The sequence below is a fragment of the Convolutriloba macropyga genome, chromosome 13 (genome assembly GCF_964194025.1).
Source record: "Convolutriloba macropyga chromosome 13, txConMacr16.3, whole genome shotgun sequence".
Classification (NCBI taxonomy): domain Eukaryota; kingdom Metazoa; phylum Xenacoelomorpha; order Acoela; family Convolutidae; genus Convolutriloba; species Convolutriloba macropyga.
This window is the reverse complement of record NC_134480.1, coordinates 23863903-23889782: the sequence shown is the minus strand read 5'-3', so window position 1 is coordinate 23889782 and position 25880 is coordinate 23863903. Positions and strand designations below refer to the sequence as shown.

General features: G+C 33.6%; 1 protein-coding gene across 2 annotated transcripts in view; it reads left to right on the top strand.

The window, feature by feature from the left end:
- LOC142351460 (uncharacterized) overlaps positions 1-25880 on the top strand; it is a 104885-nt gene that overhangs the window by 56543 nt on the left and 22462 nt on the right. For both annotated transcript variants that reach the window (XM_075403482.1, XM_075403483.1), the window contains exons 2-3: positions 17881-18401; positions 21061-21276. In XM_075403482.1, coding sequence (XP_075259597.1) covers positions 17917-18401; positions 21061-21276 — 701 coding nt within the window. In that variant the 5' untranslated portion in view covers positions 17881-17916. The remainder of the gene's footprint in view (positions 1-17880; positions 18402-21060; positions 21277-25880) is intronic.

Below are 25880 nucleotides of genomic sequence, written 5' to 3'. Positions count from 1 at the left end.
AAAGGCTCTTGAAATTTAACCATTAATTACAAGTTAATCTTTCAAGTTGCAAGATATGATTGTGAACAGCTGCTTCAAAAATATAGAATCTGAAAAGTGTGAATTGAATTACAAAAAAAATGGTAAATGGCTGTGCCGACATATGAATTTGAAGTTTCAATCAAGGTCAGAAAGGGTATAAAATTTTAGGAAAATTTTTTATAAGCAACCGTGAAGAAACCAATCGTGATCTACAGTTCATTAATTGAATTGCAAAAAGACCTCTTGAGTTGATGAAAATGAGAAGTAGTATTTTTATCAACTTAGATTGCATTGTAATATGTTACCCATCGAGCAAGTAACTCTCACGCTCTTTCTACGGTAAATGGCTGAGTGTTATATTGATTTAGCTAATAAGATTCGAGCTCAACTGGAACGAACATGCAAGAAACTTACAAGTTAGCCATTGGACTTGCAAATTCTTACAAGTTTATCATTCGACTTGCACGTTCTTGCAAGTAAAGCATTCGACTTGCAAGTTCTTACAAGATAACCATCTTTTGCAAGAAGCTTGCAAATACTTTCAAGTTAACCATCTTTTGCAAGAAAATTGCAAATTCTTACAAGCTAACCATATTTGCAAGTTTTTACAAGTAAACCATTTGGTCTCGACCTGGATTGAATCACTAAAGATGTTGATCAACCATTTGTTGACTTTAACTTCAAACTTGAAACGAACTTCTTGAATACATCACTTTTCCAAAAAAACATTCATTGTGTGATTAGGCATAAAAATGAACCCTGCGATGAGTTCCAAGTGATTACATGATCTCAAAGATTTAGGACGGATTTTCCACGCGAAAACGTGCAAAAACCAGAGTTATTTTTTCAAAGACTTGAGATTTCGTAGTATTCCTTGTTCAATTTACAGCTTACGCTGATAAGTTATCTGAGCTAGTTATTTTGATTAGCTCTAGACTGAGATTAAAACTAGAAAAGTGTGAAAAACTATTTTTGTGGATCTGAAAAGTATCTTCATGATTCGAATTAGGAGATGAAGGATTCGATGCAGCAAGAATAGGAGTCAGACTATAAATTGTATTAACGCGTCTTTGTGGACTTTTGGATTGACTTAGCGGGCTTTTTCATTCAAAATAGTGGGTCTATGGTTTGAAATAGCGTGACAAAAACTATGGTCCAGACCAAGTATATAATTTTTCGGAGGGCACCCGCCCTAGACAATAGTTGTCGAATTATATTTCGGCACCTTTCTCCTTGGGTTGCATTCTGTTTGTCGATATTAGTGAGGTCTGCAATTATAAATAATTCTAGACGTTTAATTAAACAATGTTGATTACAAACAATTTGATGTTCCATTTATATAATAACTAAACAAATTTTGGTTGCAGTTGCTGTTAAAGTCGACATTTGGGGACTCAGTTGTTTAAGAATAAGGTTCCAATACATTACGCAGTAAGAAACCGGTAGAAAACAATTATCCAAAAGGTTGCAAATATTTTCATCGCTTTTTAAGCAATTATTCTGAATTTTACCAACCTATAGAGAAACTTGAACTTCTCATCCTGGATGTAAAACATTTGAACTAGTAAATTTTACTTTCCCCCTGTCTAAAATTGATTCTAATCTTTTTTGGCGATGAGTGTTTGAAATTTCTATTTTTATAGCGTTCACTTTCCAGTTGGAATTTTACGCCGAGTACTAATGAGAACGAATTAATTCAATTTCCATCGAAATAATTTCATCTTTCAGTAATCTCTGTTGGCAAAATTTTTTTTTAATTTGCACTCTTTAAATTTAGTTGGCTGATTATTATTGCGAATTTTTAGTAGATAAGCAGGAAATAGTTTTCAAGCGAATTTCTTTCTATAATGTGAACAAATGAATTAAGTCTTCAATTTTTGTTTAATCTACGAAAGTTGGCGCCAATTTTCGTACTTTTCAAAAATTAACCAAAAATAGCTTAAGTTGCGTCGAAAGGAATTTGGAGTTACGAATTAATCTCATACTTTATAAATGTCAAATATAATAAGTTGGGTTGTGGTATCATTTTGACTTTTTCTAACTCATCGTTTAATTTCCCTTTTTCTTTATTCCTTTTCCGCATTCAGTCTTGAATTCTTTCACTCCCGCTGCCTTTAGCTTCAGTTTTTCCCCCTGCTTTTCATCAATTTCTCATTTAGTATCTCAAAAGGTGACTAAAAGTACAGTCAAGCCAAAGCAAGCTTCCCCTTCAGATTAAGCTAATTGTAACTAGGAAGAGCTTCTTGATTCTCTTCCTTTACTTTCCAGTCTTCTTCTTGCCCTTTGAGCGTTTCCCGTGGCAGGTAAATAATAGCAAGTTGAACAGAATTAATGCTGATTTGTTTCCATATTTCCATCTGTCCGATTATTTTGAGTTTCAAATTGAGCCAAGTCAAGTGAGTTCGAATGGCAAGATATCTAATCTCGAAGATTTAGTATTTAGTTTTTAATGAGCTTTCATATATAGTTTTATGGAACATTCCATTTCCAATTTATAGGGAAACGAAACTTGTCTCCTGTACCAAAATAAAAGTTTCTTTTTGTAAGCATTCTATTCGGCCATCAATGAAAATATAAGTGCTTTCAATTTTGCTCTTATCCGTGGCAGTTATTTCCCTATTATATGCAATATTCAAAACTTTTCTTCAGTATTTTTATGTTTATGAAGTCGCTTTGATTTTGTTTTCTTTTAAATTACAGCAGATGTTCATTTTTAGTTTTTATTACATGTCTGGTGGAGGAAATTTTTCCAAGCAAGAACGAGTGGTAAGCTAAATCTAATTAATAAAAGCGGAAAAAATAGTTAAGTAGTTTTGTAAATTGCGTTACATGAATTTCCAAGTGGCTCTCAAGTTCATCTTTTTAAAGTATTAGATCCAATCTCAAACCCTTGCATACATTTTTTGATCTGTAGAACCTTCATTTTCTTTTCTTAGGAACAGAATTCAGGATCTTGACAGTTTTCTGTTTTTCCCTGAATTTTTTGCTTTAATCGAGACCACTGTCTACAACAATTCGATTACTGCATCGATGAGTAATCAGATTTAATTTTCAGTCACTTAAATGTGTTTCTCTCTCAAAAAGTTGAACCGATTAATTCCATACATCATAATGATTATAACTATTGTGATTTAAATTTTTATATATATATATATATATATATATATATATATATATATATATATCGTCAACCAAAAGGGAAGCGCCATAAATATTGCTTAAAATTCAGACCACTAATTGAAAACACTAATGGCGCTTTAGAAAACTGTTAACGAGACAAAAAAAAAACAACAAAATAAAGAAACAACAGCAACAAACATTAATGACGATCAAAATCCAAGGTCTATTTTTTCCAAAAAAAAACACTTTATCGCAAAATCAAATTAGCATCCGACAAAACCTAAGCGAATCAAGTTAAACTGTTTTTCACTATAGAAGATACGGTATTTGTCCCTAATGAGACCATGTAACTATTAGACAAAAAAACAAAAGGGTAGAGCTATAAATTTCCGTTTAATTTTCTTGAAACATTTGTTTTCAAAGTCATGAAAACCATTAGCTGGCAGCTGAAACTAATTTATAGGTTCATTTCTAGCAATAAGAAGTTATTCTTCCATTTGACATTTATCCAAAATATGTCAATCAACTACAAAAGGTGACATATAAAGGCAAAACTCTTTTTTTTTGATCAAGTATTCAAGATAAAAATTGTGTCGAACTCATTTTTTGATCAACTCGTCAAGATGAAAGCTGTGTCGAGCCACCATAACCATAATCTATTCACAAAACATCAGTTTTGTTCACCTGCGCCCTCTTTAAATGCCATTAATATTGTTTATGATCTGTAAAGATTGTGGCTATGAGACAAGACAATGAAAAAAACTGGAAACAGAAAGCCTTTAAAATAAGCAAATGACAAAAAATCAAAGCAGATTATGAAAGGTCGGAACGGCAATCTAGTACAAATATTATTGAAAACATAAAATCACAATGAATTTAAAAAAAGACTTAGCAAAAAATTTTCTTCTAATAAAAATTTTGAAATAAACATCGTTTCTTAATTGTTCCAAATTTTAGCGAAATAGATAGTTCCACAACAAAAGTCAATTTATGAAATTTAAAAGATGAATTTTGGACGTCTATTGAATTAAATTAGCCAAAAAACCCGCATAATTTTACATCTGGAGCTCACTCATAGGCAGTTGCTGTATCATTACCTCTTCTTGCAGTTGTAGAAGTTAGTGTCGGCATTTGTTTTAGGCTCGCATTTCCAACCATTTAATCCGAGAGGTCTGAAGAATCGGATGTGCAAATGTTTTACCAATTTTGATGAAAAAAATGAATTTTGAGATAATTTAGTCGCAATTTCGGACCGATACACTTCTACAACACTGTTTTGTCTTCAAAGTTAAACAACTTTTGCCATCGTTTTCCATTTGTAACTCTTTTTATCAATATTAGCGAAAACTTGAGCAAAAATACGGAAGAAGATGTAAACAAAAACAACGGAAATTATTAAGAATTTCGGAAAAGATTTCTAACTGCTTTTCAACGCTGAAAGACACTGCTCATGACTCTTAACGATAAAAATATTGATTAAAAAAAATTTAGCAAACAAAAAAACCGTTGAGCAAGTAGTTTCTCCACCAATAAGGTGGGTCAGAACAAAAACTTTTCTCACAGACAATAGCTATATACGTATAAGTTTCAAATCAACGCAGTGATAACAATTTCTTATTTTCATAGATTTAATTGAAAAAAATGTTTTTTAGCACATACAGCTGTTATGCATAATTACTGTAGGGTGCTAACCCGCAAACGATTTTGAAAAAAAAAATTGTACACAATCGCTCCGTTTTATAGCCACGAGTACATCCACGAGTAAATAGAAATGAACATGAAGTGTTAACTGTTAAGTTTTAAGTCTCATAATACGTGCTAGTTTTCAAAAATTAAAATAAAATACTGAATTGGCTCACAAAAATTTTCATAGTAGGAAACCGATGAAAAGGTTGTTAATTTACTTTCCTCCTTGGTCCTCCCAAATATGTCTGATTGTGAAGTAAAGAACTAATTCTTCGAAAAATTCAAAACACGTTTTGCGTTTTCATTTTTTCAGAAAATTTCACCTAGTTCAAGTAATTTTTCCACACGAGGTTTCTTGAAATTGGCAACATTTTGAAAACATAATGCAAAAAAATTGATTGCAAGTTGATATGAGTAAAACGCTAACACAGCGCTTGAAAGTATAAACAAAAAAGTTTTGTACAAAGTGGAGCAACATTCCTGCATTTGAAACATAAGCAACTCACAAATTCTGTCATTATTAAGCCGAAAACTGATAGCACCAAGGCCTCCTTAAAATTCGCTGCAGTTATTGTCCTTTTTGTTTCCTTTTTTGGTCTAGACTTGGATTCAGTTCTTAGCAATGGAATCTAATAGAGTGACAGATACAACATTACGAGCGTCTACTGGTGACGAAAAACAATTGGTTACAAAGAATGCGGCTGGCCTTTCCTCTCTTCTTTTGAGGCCCAATGTGAAAAGCGCTTAAGTTTTGTGTAAGAAAATTCCAAACGGCAATTAAACGGCCTAAAATGGAAAGTAATGCCAAAATTTTGATTTGTAAATACGTTTCGAGGTGAGGGAATTTAAAAAAAATGATCCTTTTTGAAATGAAGTGATACCGAAGTGAAGCGAAGTGTACCTGCAGATAAGACTGAGACACTTATCATCAACATTCATTACTAAAATGACGAAATATACTGCGATTAAGTGAAACCTAATTACCCATATGTGAGGAATGCGCTTCCGCGAAAAGTACTTTGCGGCGAAAACTTGGTTCCATTTTTCAAGTTTCAGTGACTGAAATTTCCGTATAGGGCGCCGCCTTTTCATCCGGAAAGTTTGTAAGTAAGTTTCACACATACAATGTATTAAGATGGGAAATATGCAATCTGGTTACAAAAGTGAGTAAGTTAACTCAAAAATGTGGTACCTGTAAACGCTCGTAATGAAGTTTAAGTAGTGATTATTTCAAAAAACAAAAAAAAAAACGGTCGATTTTTCAGGTTCGCATATTTTTTTAGATCACGGTCGTCTATAGAGTCGACTTTTATTTTATTTACATTGTAATCTAGTATAAAGATCCAACCACCCTAGAAATCGATTGAGGATTGTTAATTTCATTTCATCATAGGATTGAGAAAATTTTGATAATAAGAGCTCGAAAGAAAATGGACGTCACTTAGATGGCAATTAAACAAAAATACTGCGTCCTTTTGACTCGGAAGGTCGAAATGTGGACTTAAGAAACTTTGCTATCACAATTTTGATCCTTTCTGACGTGATCGAATTTTTGAACGATTTGCGTTTTAACAAATGTTGGTTGAAGCTCAATTAGCAACAGCGGCGTTAATTGGATCAAAATTCTTTTCTTTATTGACAAATTTGAACTTTCAGAAAGCCTTCAATCCGTTGCTCATTATTTTGAAATTGTCAGAGACTGAAAGTAGAACAAGAATTTGTTGAGCTCCCACATTATTTTAATTCAATCATAACCCCTTTTTAAAATTATTTTAGCATTTTTCATGCAAAAATAACAAGGTTTTCAATTAATTTTCCAAAATCCCATTTTCCTAAGTTCCATATTTTTGAACGTAAAGCAAGTTTCAGTTAACGAAAGCATTTGAACACTATTTAGCCTTTAAATTACAATCAGGTAACCCCAGCCAGCTCTAATCAGACCGACTAGAGCTGAACTCAATCCAGTGCAAAATGTTGCTGAATTTTTGATATGTTAAGCGCATTGGGCGTTTCTTAGTTCATCAGCACACTAGACGTTATTTTTGATAGCGCTAAAAATGAACCAACGCCACAGCCCGGGTTGGCAGAAGGAAATCCTTGGACATCCTATAACTCAATATCCTTGGACATTTTTATAACTCAATATCCTTGGACATTTTTATTCAAAAAAATGAAAAATAGGGTTTTGGAGAAAACGCAAGAGTCTTATTGAATTCGTTTCTAATTAACAGGAAACAGTGTGTTAGAAACGGAATAGTTGAATCCGACTGGACGATTATAAATCATGGTGTTCCACAAGGTACTGTACTAGGACCACTAGTATTCATACTTTATGTAAATGACTTCGGTGAGGAAATAGGGAAAAGTTCGAATGTATTACAATTTGCAGATGACACAGTAATTTTATGTCATGAAAAAATGAACAGTGTTTAGAAGCAAAGGCTAAAAAAATATTGATGGAAACTGAACAATATATGAAACAAAACAAGTCAACTCTAAATGAAGGGAAAACAGAAATAATGGTTTTCAGAAATGAAAAGTTACCAACTGTCAATTGCATTGAATTTAATAGTCATTCATTGAAACCAACAGATGAATGCATATACTGAGTTGTTATTCTTGACAAAGAGTTGACATACCAAAAACAACTTAATAATGTGATCAGTAAAATGGCTTTAGCTATCAGATCACTTTATTTGGTACGCAATCAAATACCTTTAAAGGCTCAAATAAATCTCTTTAGATCACTTGTTTTATCGCATTTAGAAATTAGTGCAATATTTTTTCAAAGTTTGCCGTCCTACTGAATTGACAGAATAAACAAACAAATTAGATGGGGCATAAAAGTTTGCTTTATTCGAACAAAATATGACAGTGCCCATAAACTACTTCTTGAAAATAAAATACTTCCAGCAGAACTTCAAACAGCAAAAAATTCATTAAATAGACTATTCGATATTGTCCAACAAACAAACATACAAAACCAAAAAAAAATTCAGAACAATCGGAGACGTTGAAATTAAAGTTAATAATCGTACATATGATTTTTCTATCACAACAAAATGTAAATCAAAATGGAATCAAAATTCAATTATAAGGAATTTTGTTCGGAAATGGAATAAACTTCCAAGAGCTCTAAGAAAGGAAAAATCAAAGAAAAAGTTTAAAAGAGAATTAAAGGAAGAGATGCAAAAAAAGACACGAACGAGTTCCAATGGACAAAAAAATTAAAAGCTTTAAAAATTTATTTTTATAAATTAATTCACGAGAACTAGAAACTGAACGTTAGTTTTTTATTATGATTATTATGTTAAATTTTTCAAGGGAAAGATGTAGTATCTTTGATTTATAATATTACAACATGTAACTTTAACCTTGGGGTTATTTAAATTTACACGTTTGAGATTTTAAAAAAATCTAATTTTTGAATATGTTGCTAATCAATGGCAAGGGACCAGAAATGGTCTAATTTATAATCCAAAATGCAACATTTGAGATGGAAACTACAATATTTGTGGCCAAAAGGTCACGTTGGGCTATTCAGCTAAGCTCACTTACGAAAAACAATTAAATCGAAATCAATTAGGTTTAGCATTTTGATTTAAAATTATGTTAATTGTGTTCTTGTAAACACAACATCACGCCGCAGAGGTATACCCAAATCATCACGGGCAAATTGATCCGATCAGTTTATATCTTGTTCGTTTTTCTTATGTTAATAAATTGAAAATGCAACAATATTGCAAAAAGTACATACTTTAGCAAAAAGATGCAAAATTGAAGTGAAATGCGCAACCCGTGTTCGTAAAAGTGTCCAAATTTTAACAGCCAAATTGAGACACAAGCTTTTTTTTGAGCGCTATGTATCACGAAACCGCTCGATTTATGTATCTCCTATTCGCACTACAAATAACTCGATTTCGCATTGAATGTAATTAATTTTTTTTACTGAATGTATCTGTAGTCCACAACTAAGCCTAATTTAATGCGCGTTTCTGAGCAAGTAAAAACTGCTTAAAGCGTTATTAATTGACGTCAAAAACGTGATTCAAAGCGGTTTACAGGGTTATAACATGTTACATAGGGCTCAAATTTATCACAATGTTATTCTTGCTCTGATTGAGAATCAGCTGAAACAGAAGACAATTGAATAAAACGATGACCAGCTGTGTTACTTCCTGAAAAAAACCTCAGGTATGATTTAACTGACCGGAGCATGAAATTAGAGTGAACTCTCAGAAATTATTGGACTTTGAAACTAAAGATTTCATCTTTATCGTTTTTTAATTATCGTATTGATGCTTCAGGATGGTATTTGTATTAAAACATCATTGTCATCAGATAGTTTTCATGAAAGTCATTTAATTTCTGAGTCTCAAAACCCTCAGTCTCATTTAAGGACTATCGAATACGAATTTACGGTCAAGTGATATTCTTGATTGTCGCCACACAATTCTTCCTTGTTTTTCAGTTTTTGAAATGTATTCAAACATTATTTTTTGGAGATAATTTCATGAAAATTTCACAAATACACTAATATCTTAAAAGACACTCAATTTCAATTTAGAATGGAGAAAAGTGAAATGAGCATCTACTGAGATTCTCAACCGTCGCTTTACTACTTCTTCATCTCTGTGTTTGTTTACGCTGTCTTTTTTCCGTTTTTTTTTCAACCGGTTGTGCTGATGCAATAGCCTTCCAGGGGCATGACTCGTAACCGCGTCCATAAAAAGATAAAATTGAACAGAAAAAAATTTCTGTAAAAATCACAAGTGATTTGATTAATACTTTTTTCTGGCTTATTGCGATTGATTGAGTCGGAAAAAAAAATTCAGCAAAAGAACTGGTTAAATTTAGTTGATTCAAAGTTTTTGCGTCTATTTTCAGATTTACAGGTTGAAACAAATTATTCTGAAAAATCTCTCTATTCCGCGACTACTGTATACGTTTTTTTTTTAGCGTTTTGCAGGTGTCTATTTATTTCTTCCTCATCATTTTGCTGCGTCTGTTTACACGTTTATTGGTGTCTACTAATTTTTTGCGTCTAATTACAAGTTAACAGGTAACTGTAAATTATTTCTTTAAAGTGCCTCTATTCTGCTCTCTCTCTCTATATATATATATATATATATATATATATATATATATACATGTATATATATATATATATATATATATATATATATATATATATATATATATATATGTAGTAGTAGTAGTAGTAGTAGTAGTAGTAGTAGTAGTAGTAGTAGTAGTAGTAGTAGTAGTAGTAGTAGTAGTAGGAGAGGCTTTAGGGTCGGAGCCCTCGGGTGTGGAACCCTTCAGTTTTCGTTTGGCACGAGTTTTTTCATTGGATTGCAGATTCCAGAGTTGCATAGAAGTCTCCAAGTGCAGCTGTCGAGTTCGTTGTAGCTTCTGTGGAAATAGTTTTGGTACATCTCTGTCAGAAGTTTCTTCGTCATTGGCTTCTCCGTTGTCCTACTGATGATGTTGAATAGCTTTGCGGCTCTAAAGAAGAAGTTTTCGGCTGATTTATATAGTCGGTGTTTGGGGAGTTCAAATTCCTGCTTTTGTCTTGTTTCGTTTTCTTTTCGCTTTGGCAGTTTGTCTTCGGGACGTATTAATATATATATATATATATATATATATATATATATATATATATATATATATATATACATATATAAAAAAATATCATAAATTTTAAATTTAGAAGCAGAGATTTACAGATGCAATCTATCAATGGCCGTTTATAAACTTTAACAATTCAATAAAAACTTGGCAATGCCGGTTTTAATTGATACGCAAGTATTACACTTTGATTGAGAAGTTTAAATACTTTTTTGATTTGCCCATGTGTTGCCGTTTTTTGAGAAATTTGAAAGATTCCGTCCAATTTGTCGTGTCAATAATTCTTTATTCACGTTAAATGGTTTAAATAACTTTTGCATGCTCAGTTAATAAAGCTTTAATTCACTTTTGCATGCTCAATGGTGTGGGTTTATTTAGGCTCAATTGCAGACTAGAGATACATTTAATGCGGAAAATAGATACCTACAACGGGCGAAAACGTGCTACAAGACTTGTTACCTATTTTCCAGTTTCAAATTATCTCAATTTCGCAAAACTGGTTAAGCCGCTTTTGCGAAAAATAGGATACAAAACTTGTCTGCCAATTTTGTTCATTTTGTGTATGCGGCGTTATGAATTTACTTCTAAACAAATCTTTTTGGCTATTTTTTGCCTGTTGCTTTTTGCTTTCTATTCAACTAAAAGGCGTCATTAAGGAGCTCAGGGTTCATGGAAGCTCTCATATTGCTAATGGGCTCTGAAGAGCAACAATAACAATCATTTATTGGCACCCAATTAGCGGATGTAAGCTATCAGTGTTGTCTATGGAAAGAGGAAATTCTAATAAAAAACTGTTCACGTGCCATTAATGCTGCGACGTTTTAATGCATTTTGCGGTCTAGTCGTTTTGAAATCGAAATATCAACGTTTGTATTTGTAATTTTATAGCTTGTCTAATTACGTGTGGGCTCGATTTCTTTAAATTTGGGTTTTTCAACAATTGCTTATTTTTCTCTATATTGAATTTTCCTCACCTTGCTTATGTTGTCACATTTTGTCGCATAAATTGTCGGATGTAAGTGTTCCCATTGACAATCAATATCTGAATAATAAAATTAGAATTAAACCTAATTATTATCGAGTATTGAAGAAGAAATAATCTATTTCTCTATTCAACTGATATGTAGAAATTCAGAAACAGATTGCTAATATCAAATTTCAGTTCATTCAATCTATTTTCTTGACAGGTGTGGTCGTCTCACTAGTATCAACAAATGATTTTGTTTTGTAACACTGACGGTATTGAGATTAGATGACTCGTGCAAGAGTTTGCATAGCACAGAAAACATACATGTTGTATTAATCACCGGTGGATGCGTTTTGAATGACGGCACTCTATGATGAGACAAAAGAGTTCAGATCCGTCACAATAATTTCTTACCAGTTTTTCGGAAAATTTTAAATCAAATCTTAAATCTTAAAGGCTTACAGGCAGACTTAGGTTTTGAAATGTTTTCTGGAGAAATTATGGGACTACAGTACTGTTTAGTTGACGCTATTTGACAAATTTGAGAGAAGTGCCTCTCCCAGGTTGAGGTCCCAGACCACAAATCCATATGTCCAGACAATCCCAGACAAAACATGTTTATGTTCAGACCGCCCCAGACGGAACGTACCTATGTCCAGACTTTCGTGCGTTCAAAAACATTTGTGCGTTCTTCGTGAGTTCAAAACTCCCTATGTACAGACTTTCGTGCGTTCAAAATTTCATATGACCAGACTTTAGTGCGTTCCAAATTAAAATTCGTGCGCTCATTTGTACGTTCATGTCTAGACTATGGTGCGTTCAAAAACACATATGTCCAGACTTTCGTGCGTTCAAAAGAGCGTTTTTCCAGATTTTCGTGCGTTCAAAATCCTATACGACCAGACTGTAGAGCGTTCTAAATGAAAATTCGTGCGCTCATTTGTGCATTCATGCCCGAACTATCATGCGTTAAAAAACACTTATGTCCAGATTTTGTGCGTTCAAAAATGGGTATGTCCAGACTTTCGTGCGTTCCTGTTCAGACAAAGTTTTTATAATGTATGCTTTTCAAGTATAGATATATTAGAGTGATGGTTGTGATGGAGTGCCCTAGCACTTGTTACATTCTATTTATTAAAAGATGCTCGATTAAAGTATTGGCTGAAGGGGTTGCCGGCGACCCAGTTATTAAAGCATGATTTGTTTTTCAACTTCAGCAACGGTTTATAATTCTAGGTGAGAAATTGTCTAAAACAAAGCAAAATGTTTTTGCAAGGGCTGGAAAGGTTTTTGGAGAGCAATAAAAGAACTAACAAATGACCACGAGTCAAAACAAAAAACTTGCGACTATCCCGATTTAACATATAAAGAGTCGAAGGCAGTCACAGATCATGAGAAAAGCGAGCTTTTCAAACAACTCCTAAAAGACACAATGAAAGACCACACAACATTACCAACAGAAATTGCCGAACACTACGAGAAAATCGAAAAAGAAACCAAAGCATTTCTAAGTACAAACGTCGACACCGAGGAACTTTGTATTGTGATTAAAACAAAGGAATTCGATGAAATATTGAGAGTATCGAGAAAGTCATGCCCAGGACCAGATAAAATCAGCTACAAAGTGCTCAGTGAGTTACCACGGAGTATAAAAGCCCTAGCCTGCCTCCTCATTTCTAGTTCAATTAACAACTCGTATGTTCCAGTAAATTGGAAAGAATCACAGATAACAATGATACCAAAGCAAGATAAAGACAGATCAAAGACTGAAAACTATCGACCTATTAGTCTTACAAATTGCCTGGCCAAAGTTTGCGAAACTGTTGTGAAAAACATTGTCTTAGGACATTGCGAAAGTCTAAATGTATTTGGCGAAGCTCAGAGCGCTTACAGGAAACATCGCTGTACAACACATAATCTTATCAAACTCACTCAGCACGTTAGTGAAGCTTTCCAATGGTCTGAAATGGTTGGTTTAGTTTGCGTGGATGTTGAAAAAGCATTTGATGCCGTATGGCGTCTAGGGTTGATCCACAAGTTGAATTCAATTGAGCTGAAGATCCCAATCAATAAGTGGATAAATTCATTCTTGTCACAAAGGAACGTTTACGTAAAGATAAATACTACTGTTAGCGCCAGTTTCTGCCCGACAGCCGGTGTGCCCCAAGGCAGCGTAATTGCTCCCTTTCTCTTCCTTATATACGTTAGCCGATTGCCAAAAATGAAAGCACAGATTTCACAGTTCGCTGACGATTTTGCCCTGTACTACAGATCTCGCTCAAAACAACTAATTCAAAACAAGCTGCAATCACAACTGAATAGCCTTATAGACTGGTGTGACCACTTGAAAATTAAAATAAATCCTAACAAAACTCAGTACATCATTTTTAAAAACCCATCTAAGAAAAAGTCTGAGACCAATTTAAAAATAAAAGGCGTACCCGTCGGAAAAAACACAAACGCTAAAGTTTCTGGGTATTACTCTCACTCCTCATCTCAGATGGAACGATCACTGCAATAGCCTAATAAAGAGAGCAAATAGCAGGTTATTCCAACTGTGGAGACTTAGCAATCTAAACATCAACGAAGAGAGTCTTTTATTGGTATACAAATCTTGGATCCGGCCTCTTTTTTTGTACTCAAATGCCTGTTGGATTGACCAATCCCAAGCACTCATTAATAAAATACAATGTGTCCAGAATAGAACCTTGAGGATCTGCCTACGAAAACCTAGATTTTACAAGGTCCAAAAGCTTCATGAAGACGCAAACATGCAAACAATTAGAGAAGTTCAGATTAAACTAGCAAACGGGTATATTAGTCGGGCAATTAAACAAAACACTCAGTCTGTAGTGGAACTAATTCACAAAAAAAGGCAGTGCCCACTTAATAATTGCAAAAGTACTCTCGATCACCTTCAATACTAAAAAAAAAGAAATGACAAACTGGTGCACACTAGCCATCCGGCGTAGGTAGCAGCTCAAAACACTGATGAATGACAGAATGAGGATCGAGCCCCAGTGCATCCCCAACCTCAAGGCCATAAATTGTTTTCCAAGAAAAATCGGCAGCCGGACTGACATCAGTGGAAAACTTGGGAATTGAATAAATAGGAATACGAAGACAAAAACGGGATAACAAGGAAGTGCAACTTTATATTGAAATCTCAGCGAAAAACATCACACGATTTTAATGACTAGCAAACGAAATAAGACAAATTATTAGCCAGCAGCGCAGTTGTGAGGAGAAACGAACACGAAGACCTCTATACCTACAGCTACGGTTCGACTCCAACATTGTTTATTTATCACTATGCGATTTTGTTTTTGTTTTCATATATCAGTCAAAGCGTTTATTACCTACAACCAACTCAAAACGATCTAGTATAATTGTTGAAGCCAAGCCAATTGGCTCAGCGGAGAATTACGTATACACGTAACTAACAAATCGAACCGATAAGAGTTCGAAGCCGAGAAGTGTCACCTTCCTTTTATTTCCTTCTCTTACTTTTTATTTTGCACATAGGCGTCTTTTTATCCGATCAGAAATATTATAAGTGTATGACCAGCCGCTAGCTTAGTCAATTCGGGGCCAGACACAACTTATTTTTAATCCACTTCATTCTTTTCATTCTATTCAGCCAGCCGCTCGCTTAGTAAATTCGGGGCTGAACAGATCACCAAAAACACCAAAACAAAAGCTAATTACGGCAATTATCAATTTAATCAAGCTTCGTTTCCTTTTGAAATCTTTATTTCAGTCTTTTTACCATCTATTTCATACTCCACTGAATTAAATTAAACAAGAGAAACACTTCATCATCTAGCTTTGTGCTGCGCGCGGTTTGGTTTCAGTGGTTTTATGGTTAGGTCAGCGTAGCACTTTTAATCAAGCACTTCTTATTTTTCGTCACTTTTGATTTTTTTTATTCACTTTCCTTTATGAAATTAAAACAAAGCTCATTTTAACTTTTTCAGTCCTTCGTTTTCGAACAGAAAATTTTAGCATTTGTTCTCCTTAGACTGACGACTATTATATTATACGAATTAAGATCAATTGTTTTATACTACCTATCTGCTTTAATTGGTTGGAAGTTAATTCGTATTGCGATCGAAAAACTATTGAAAATATGGGCCATCAAGCATGGAACTTAGCGCGGACAGCTAACTCGATATTAGCAATGCGAGCGTGGGTTCGAGACTCAGGATGAGCCAATTTCATCCGTCTCAATTTTTCAGACAATTCCAAACTGAGAACAATGAAACTATGATGCCAAACACCTCCAAAAACAGAAGAAAACTTAGTGCAATGCACTAATATCGGTTAAAATTCTGACATCCACACAATGAGGTTCGAGTCCCACCAACGTCATCAAACATTTAATATCCTGAAAATTTATTTTTTTGTTTTAATTAATTAACAGTACTTGTTACTTACCTTGTGATAATGAAAGCTGCCGATCACACCATCTCCTACGAGGCTAGCCATGTATCCGATCCATTATCTTTTTGAAATGCCAAGTTCAGCCAGTAGAAGCCCTCCATGGTGCTTGAAATGGCTGAGTGCGCCGGATGCAAAAGAAGTCTTTGATACAACAGGAACAGAAACTCAGTTTTAACGAGAACTTTCTGCTTCAATACTTCTTTTTAAAATGAAACTCTTTCTTTATATGTTTTAAACTTCTTTTAACGAATGGTTGTACATAAATTGTGTAATTGTTGCTAAAACAAAGCAAAATGTTGGGTGCGAACTTTCCTGCGTTCGATGTTTTGTAAATTTTGAGCTCAAGTGAGTTGAGATTTTCTTGGTAGAAAGCTTTCACTTGAGTGAGCACTCTAGTAAGAGTGCTTAGTCAAACATGGACTCATCAATTTTTGACATTCTTGTTTCCATTCAAAAAATTTCCGTGCGCTCCAGATCCATAATGTTCAGACTTTAGTTCGTTCAAAATTGCTTATGTCCAGACTATCGTGCGTTCAAAGTTACCTATGTCCACTATCGTGCGTTCAAAGGTGCCTATGTCCAGACTATCGTGCGTTCATTCGTGTTTCTAGACCGTGTAATTTTGAACGCACGACACCCCCTTGTGCGTTCATTTCGGTCTGGACATATCGACTTCCGGTCTGGGACCTCAGTCTGGGCTGTGCAGACGAATGTAAGTTAAGATCACCGTCCATATTTATACACCTGTTTTTGATTACACCAGTAGACTACCTGTACGTTAATGATTTTGAACAGATTAACCATTATGGAAGCGTGAAAACGTCAACATTATGGAAGTGTAATTTACTCGAGTCAAATGTAAAATTTGATCACTTATGTTTTCACGAATAAATACATTGGGAAAATGCGGATTTGAGAAAAACCTGTGAATAATTTTATGTACAGTTCACAAATACGCAAGTGTTGTTCGCAACCCTCATATAAACGTTAACTAGAATTAAATCACTCTCTCAGGCCAAGACCAGGAAACAGCATAATTAAGCTTGTGAAGGATCGCCACCAAATAAAAAATTGGACATTAACTATACTTAACGCTAATTTCCAAAGAAAACCTGACTTTTAATTCAAAGATATACGGGGAAGGCATGCATGCTCAGTTGCTACAAGAATAGTTAGGTACTGAGCTTAATTAAGATCTTTTATTGGCAATTGTTCAAACCATTTTACCAACTGGTCTTAGTTCTCAAAACTTTCTATATACTTTTTAACAGCTTGTCTCTTTCCTTCCTGCATTTTTGGTAACTGGGCTCCTTATAATTCCTTAATGGTTTTGTCTCTCTAGTCATTGCTACGTTGATCGTTGATCACGACAGCTTCTCAATTTATCTCATTAAACTTGCATTTGATTGTTATCTCCTTTTTTTACTGTTGCTATAATTTAATTAAAAGCGTTGTCCGAAAATAAAGTTTTTTGGCTAATTTTAACTTGATACGAGAAAATATAGTTTATAACATAAAATAAAAAAGCTTGCAACTTCCCATTTTTTGTTTTAAAAAACGTCAGCAAATTTTTCCAGTTCAATAGCAATTTCAGTACCATTTAGAAATTTTTCCGCATAGAAATGAATTGTTATTATTTGTTCCTGTAGCTTTTGATACTTAACCAGAAACTGTCACAGTTTTGCTATAATCTGATTCTATAAGTTCTATAGAGTGATATGTTATCTTAAAACCAAGTGACGCAAGTTTTGGGGAGCCTGGATTCGAAAAATATTACAAAAATTGATATGTTTCTTGATAAAATTTGACGAGGATTCGTAGCAAGAAGATGGCATGATATATCGAATATGCAAGATATACGCAAGAAGTTTGAGAAAATTGAACTTCATAAAGAAAATAAGAAAAACTAATAAAGATCACGTCAAGATAATTGAATGGTCTTTCTAGAAAGCAGGCGATGTTCTAATAGGTTCTTTATGAGATCCCTGAATATCGTGCTTTCATTATTACAGGTTGACGTGAAGCGATCTACCTGAAAGACAAGAGAAATGGGAGACGCGAAAGGTTTTGAGAACTTGAAAGTAATCAACACTCAACCCAATACCAGCTTTGCAGGGTTTCTTCAGCAAGAGGTGTTGCGTGAACAAATGGAACCGTTCGACATAAGCTTAGCGGTCAATATGACGCGACTAATGATTGCCGTGGTGGGAATTTTAGCCAACGGTATTCTCTTCACAGTTTTCGGTTTATTCCCAATTTTCAACATTCCTTCAAATCATTTCATACTGTCCTTGGCTATCAATGACGTCATGAGTTTGACCTACGATATTTTATTTATTTTCATCCATTATGTAACACCAGGGCTTGAGAGCGAGATTCCATGTATGGTATCAAATGTGGGCATTTACTTTGTGATTATAAATATTACCCAGCTTGCGGCCATAGCTTTCGAGAGGTTCCTTTTTATCAGAAGACCTCTTCACTACTATCAGCTGATTACACAGTGGAAGGTGTTCCTCATTTTGGGCTCCTGGTGAGTTGACAGCTCATTTTTGTAGCCACTCATGAAAGTTTTGGAACTAACCCCCCCCCTCCCCCTCCGTACTTCACCCCACCCATAAAAAATTTGTGCTTTGTGTAACATAATCTAATTCGTGTTTTACACTGATAATATTTTCGGAAAGCCTAATCAGAGGTCGCACTATATAACAGAACCAGCATTATAAAAGTAGAAAATGTCAAATACGGATATGATCAAAATCTATCGAGAGAAAAAGAAGCAGCTCTCAAGACATTTAGCTACCAAAGTTGCTAGTTAAAAACTTGCACAGACAGCGTTTTATTCACTTCAACTGGCTTGAAATTTTGTTTTAACCCTGTGCTCTAAGTGTTTTAAAACAAGATGCCCAAAAAGATGACACAATATAAAAACCTTCGACGCGTGTTTTCTATCACCAAAATTATCAACCATCATTGAAAAATATCAAATGGTACAAATATCAAATGATTTTTTCGGATCCAGTAAAAGCCAAAGAACATCCAATAAAATCGTACAAAAATATATTAATGACAATTTTTGAAAATTGCCTTGATTAGAACTCCTTCAAAATGTTGATCAAAGATTTAATAAAACGGTAGTTGTTGAAAAAAGAAATACAACATAAGGCAATTAATGTATCGCGTTTTCTATTCTAACGAAATCAAAAGAACTTTTTCAGTTCAAAAATTTCCAACGACAGTGAAGACGGAGTTGAAACATTTAATCAAATTCTACTCTGTACGATTTAAACATCCTTCTTGGTCGATTTTTTTCTTTGGAGCATACCGGTATACTGAGAAATGATATCTCGTCCAGTGACTCAGAAAAGTACATCGACATAACTTTATAAAATAGTTTAACGCAAACGCGTCACTCTTTCTGGTTTACGCCGTGTTTAATATACCAAAAATCTGGGTGACATTAACTTGTTTATTTCTGCTATAGAATGAACGGACAAAATCACAAAATCAAACAGCTCGTTGAAATTCATTAATTTTTCAACTGAGGCATGTAAACATATTTTCCATACATTTAGTAAAAGATCACAAACAACAAATATTCAATATTGACATAAAAACTATCAAATAGGCAAATCTTTATATTGGGACACTTTTTTGGTATGCAGAGGAAATGAATTTCAAACAAAAAACATAAAGGTCAACTTAAGCAAGAAATCGGATATACTAAAATGACATAAAATTTAGACACCTGTTATTTTAGAGAAACTTGAAACAGCAGAATTTAACAGGTGTGCATATAGTTTTGTCACTTGTATAACTTTTTCCCACATTTTGCTACCGAAAATATCTCTTTGAAAATGAGAGATGTTTTTTAATGAATAAAGGGTAAATTTTCTTATAAAAATTCGAAAAGAACCTAAAAAATAATTGAGCCGATTTTTGACACGTATTGGAAACAAAATTTGAGCCAAAGTATTTTGCAGTGAAGTGCGCTACACTCAACTATATGAGCATGATAGTTTAAGGCTATTAGATTCAAAACTAATTGAGAGCGCGTGAAATACAAACTTCACTCGGACAATTCCCATTATATCATACGAAGAAATTAATAAGTATTCTTGAACAACTACTATTTTAAATAAACAAACTTCAACTGAAAATATATCTTGATACGATAATGCCACATCACCTTGAGAATACCAAAAATGTTTTGTTGCCACCATAGACATTGTTATATCTATCCAATAGGAATCTAGAAATCACCTTTCCGCAAGCAAAAAAAAGCATGCCTGCTTAACTACTAACACTTTTTGGTTTCTAAAAACTTCTAGAATAAATTTCGCTCCCGTGCTGTCACCGTTTTAATCGCAACCATTTTGTTGTTTCCAACAAGAATTTTCGAAGTCATAGAAATTATAGAACCTAACATAAATTTTGGATTTGAGGTAAGACTGTTTAAGGTCTCCAATTTTCTATTAAAGTTACAAAGTGATACTAAAGTTACGGATGTCGGCTTAAACATTTGTTGCTCTCCTCACTACATGAGGTAAAAACAATAATTTTTCTCCGACAGTTTCTACTCGCTGATTACATTTGACTTAAGTATTTTAGGGAACTATTTAAGGTAATTTAGGGCAAGTTAGGAAAAAGTTTAAGGCCGTTTTCAAGAAAGTGAGGCCCTAACTTTTAAGCTGAAGTTCAAGTAAAGTTAGCTTAAGTTAAAGTGAGTTAAGTAAAGGCAGATTTACCTAAGCAGTTGAGATGATTTAAGTTTTTAAGTTAAATTTACCTTAATTTAAATTTGTGTGTTCTGTATATAGTTATTTTTCTCATTGGTTCGAGTACTCCCACTTCATCATTTTTCGCCCGAACAGTTTTTTTGAAACAAATATTTTCAAATTAAAGCCCAAAAGTTTAATCATACTTTATATTCAAAATAAAGCCCAAAATGTCAAGTAACAAAAACATTAAACTTAATCTTTTGAAATCATCAAATCATCAAAGACACATCAAATTAAATTACATGTCTGTTAATTTTGAAACATACTTTCAAAACATTACTTTCTATGTCTTCTTTCTAAAATCAGAAATATCTTTTAAATGCTCACATGATGAAAAAATACTTAAAACAATGCAAAAATTTGAACACATTCAGTAAGTCGGGGAAAAAATGGGTCTGGTGCCATTTTCAGGTTGGCGCCGATGACTTTGTTCACGCCATTGGTGTACTTACTGCAGTGTGAACAGATGGGGCCTAGGCCTCTGTTCATGAGCCTATTTGGAAGCTACCTCTTCTCGGGATTCGTCTTCATAGCCTGTCTCTACTTCCTCGTGTTCAGATCTGCTCATGATCAGATGAAGTCCATGATATCCGCATACCCCCACGTCCAAAACACAAACGAAATGGGGTTAGTACTAGATACGTGTATATCACCTGTGTCGAAACCGGAACTTTACGTTTTCAAACCTACAAAAAACGTGAGGGTTTTGAACGGTTTTGGCGAAGTAGAACCGACAGAAACCAACGATTTCCTATGTTTCGACGAAATTCTCAACTCGGGTAGACTACTACTTTTCGAAGTATTGAGTTATTAAAATGTATTGAAACGAGGCCGACGACTTTGAAAACGTTTATAACAAGCGTCGAAAACTGTTCATTGATACTGAACAAGGAGGCTCGGTAATGTGCGTAAGCACATAAGGTTCCGACCCCACTCATCCACATTCTTGACTTAATTGGCTACCAAAAGATGAAGAGATAAAAACTTTCAAAAACAAAATATCGTTCCATAAACAACCAATATAATACAATAATGCCACCCTAGAGGGCCGATCAACGTTGTTGATAATATGACTACCAGAAAGGACAATAATAAATATCAAACAACAAACATTATTTACGACTAAAACTCGATTTCTATAATAAATAAAATCATAACAAAATCAAACACGCATCAGATGAAATCTAAACGGAGCAATTTAACCTATACATCAATAGAAACAATATAAAACCTGTCCTCAAAGCGACTGGTTGATAGGTCGACGAAATAGAGGAAAGAGATGCGAAGTTCAAAAATACGTTTCTGTTTTTGAAAAGAATTAATTTCACTGAAATCCCTAAAATGTTAATTTATATCTCCATAGAAATCAATTGAGACTTGTAATTATCTAATGTTCAACTGCGCAAAACTTCAAAGCCAATGTGACCTACGATTTTTGTAATTATAGCTGCGAAGCTGTAAGCTGAGCGGAGCTATATTGCAGTGCTCTTGGTTTTTTTTGTTTCGTCGTCTGACACTCTTTTTCGTTTTACATTTGTTCACACAGCGAAGCTAAAATTTCAAATTTTCTGAATGACGTCTTCGTCTCACTAACGGCATTTGCGCGCTTGACGTCCTTTCTCGCTCTCTTTAGCAAAATTTTTTAGGTTATTTGCATGATTAGATTTTGATCATACGTGACTTACCTCACTAAATAAAATGACTTTTGCATTTTAAAATTAAAAGTTTAATTGGAATTGTTTAAGGCCAAAGGAACTCATATGTGCAGTAAAGTTGAAGCTCGTCCCTAATAAGAGGCTTCTGCGGAAAGATTTTAACAAGATTTATTAATTTATTGCTGAACGTTTTTTGCCCAGTATTTTGAGCAGCGTCGATTTTTTTCAATTTAGATCTGTATCTGTTTCTACCTCTATTACATGGTACGCAGGTCTCTTCTTTCGCAGCTAATCCGGCAATCTGCCGGCTATATTAAATAAAGAGAAAACAAAAATTCTATAAAATATACAAATATAAAAAATCTCAAATATTTTATGATATCTTGTAGTAACAGCCTGTACAAAGCCGAGAAACAAATGTTCGAAGCTAAAACCGTTATAGAGATTAAATTATAGTTCACTGTAAACGGTTTCTGACTTGCGTTTACAGAGATTGAGCTATAAATCGACCGAAAAATTAATTAAAAATGACGAAGCTCAGAAGCACAATTATTTTTTGAAAACAAATATTTTCAAAAGTCATAAGAGACTTCATAAAGAATTCAAAAAACAGCGATCGATTGAATGGCAAAACCTCAGGAAGCCAATTGGGCCTGTTAATAATGAGGCTAAGTCACGATCCCCCAAAATAACAACAAATATATAAAAAAGCCAATACTTCACACAATTTTACGAGATCACACTGTCCAATGCACTATAATTATGAGATGTTAGCTGCAAGAAAAATATATCGTCACTGTTTCCTCACTTTAACATCAAAGAGTCTTCCATCTAAAGGGGATTAAATAGGCATGACAACAAAATGATACCCAGAAGATGATCAGTATGAAAATCTCGGAGTTTTTTAATGAAATTAATGATCCAAGTCACAATCAGTCACAACATATAACCAAGCACTAAACGTATAAAAAATGCTTGAATTGACTAAAATAATTGAGACTTTTAATTAGTGAGATTGACTCATATGGTTATGATAATCAAAGCAAAAATGATAGTTAAAAAAATTTTTTTCTTTCAATTTGAAAGTACTTAAAACAAAAAAGCAGTGAACTGAATTATTTAACTGTTTTCAGTTAAATGTCCTGGGGAAGCAATTGAGAATTATCAACTTTAGTTATATGGCGTATAACTACAAAAAGAAAGACAAACTTTGCTTTCCTTCAATTGCACTTGTCAATAATGCCATAATACGACAAGGAAACAATCTGAACTCAAATAATAGGCAGTTATGCTCAAAAAATTGCATAAAATTGCATAAAGGCGTCGTATCAAAACAAAGAGACCATTAGTTAAACATAAAAACGTTACAGACATTAATTTTTAACCCACAAAAAGTCGTTTTCTTCCTGTTTTTATTGAGACTGCGCCCGAAAATGAGAGAAAAAAGATAAAATAGTTACAAAGTTCAAAAACTAACCGATGTTCTCTTAAAACGAATGAATATATTCAAAGTTAGAACAGACAATAGATAGCAACTAAAAGAAAAGTCAAGGTTCATTTATACCTCCTGAAAGATAACTGGTTCTTTGACTGGGGACAATAAGTTGTTCGGCTGAAAGATTGGGCAAAAGAGACAACAAATGAAAGCAGAATTCAAGAAGTACATAAAAATGATCTTACGAAAATAATTGGTCATAGCTATAGAAACCACGCTCTTAACTCAGAAACCGCAATATAATCTTGTTGGGCCTCGTTTTCTGCAAATATTATCTGTCTTTAAATAAGCCCTGATATGAAATTCTTGTAAGTAAAAAAAAAGTTATACATAAAAATCATTTGCATAGTGGAAATATTTCAAAAAAAGATGTCGAGACACATTTAAATCTAAAAAACTTTTTTATCGTAGGGATCCATGGCGAGATCAAGATCAGCCAAAATTTTGCAGACCGTTTAAAAAAATAGTCAATTGTTCAAATTATTGCAAAAATAGATAATTTTTTTAAACGAAATCTTTCAGTTTGTCAAAAATAAAAATGCATTTCGTATAGTTAATGAGTTTAAGTTTGCAAAAATCTGGCTAAATTTGAACTCCAGAAGACTCTCAAAGCCCGTGGGTGTGCTTCTAGCTCAAATATCAGCTTTAAAAGAACATGGCATCATTTTTAAGGTATTTAATTTTGATTGCACTTGTCAATTTTGCCATAATGCGACAAGAAAACAATCTGAACTCAAAAAATAGGCAGTTATGCTCAAAAAATTAAAAAGTCGAAGTATCAAAACAAAGAGACTATTAGTTGAACATAGAACCGTTACTGACATTAAGTTATAACCCACAAAAAGTTGTTTTCATCCTGTTTTTATTGAGACTGCGCCCGAAAATGAGAAAAAAAGTCAAAATAGTTACAAAGTTCAAAAACTAACCAATGTTTTTGTTGAAACGAACATATTCACAGTCATAACAGACAATAGATAGCAACTAAAAAAGTGTCAAGGTTAATTTTTACCTATTGAAAGATAACTGGTTTTTTGACTGGGGACAATAAATTGTTGGGCTTAAAGGCTGGGCAAAAGAGCCAACAAATGAAAGCAGAATTCAAGAAGTACACAAAAATGATTTTACGAAAACAGTTGGTCATAGCCATAGAAACCACGCGCTTAACTCTGAAACCGCAAAAAAATCTTGTTGGGCCTCGTTTTCTGCAAATATTATCTGTCATTAAATGAGCCCTGATATGAAATTCTTGTAAGTAAAAAAAAGTTATACATAAAAATCATTTGCATAGTGGAAAAATATCAAGAAAAGTGCCGAGACACATTTAAATCTAAAAAAACTTTTTTATCGTAAGGATCGATGGCGAGATCAAGATCAGCCAAAATTTTGCAGACCGTTTAAAAAAATTGTCATTTGTTCAAATTATTGCAAAATAGATTATTTTATTAAACGAAATCTTTCAGTTTGTCAAAAATAAAAATGCATTTCGTATAGTTAATGAGTTTAAGTTTGCAAAAAACTGGCAAAAATTGAACTCCAGAAGACTCTCAAAGCCCGTGGGTGTGCTTCTAGCTCAAATTTCAGCTTTAAAAGAACATGCCATCATTTTTAAGGTGTTTACTTTCGATTGCACTTGTCAATTTTGCCATAATGCGACAAGAAAACAATCTGAACTCAAAAAATAGGCAGTTATGTTCAAAAAATTAAAAAGACGAAGTATCAAAACAAAAAGACTATTATTTGAACATAGAACCGTTACTGACATTAAGTTATAACCCACAAAAAGTCGTTTTCTTCCTGTTTTTATTGAGACTGCGCCCGAAAATGAGAAAAAAAGTCAAATTAGTTACAAAGATCAAAAACTATTTAATGTTTTTGTTGAAACGAATATATTCACAGTCATAACAGACAATAGATAGCAACTAAAAAAGTGTCAAGGTTCATTTCTACCTGTTGAAAGGTAACTCTTTCTTTGACTGGGGACAATAAATTGTTGGGTTTAAATGTTGGGCAAAAAAGCCAACAAATGGAAGCAGAATTCAAGAAGTACACAAAATGATTTTACGAAATTAACTGGTCATAGC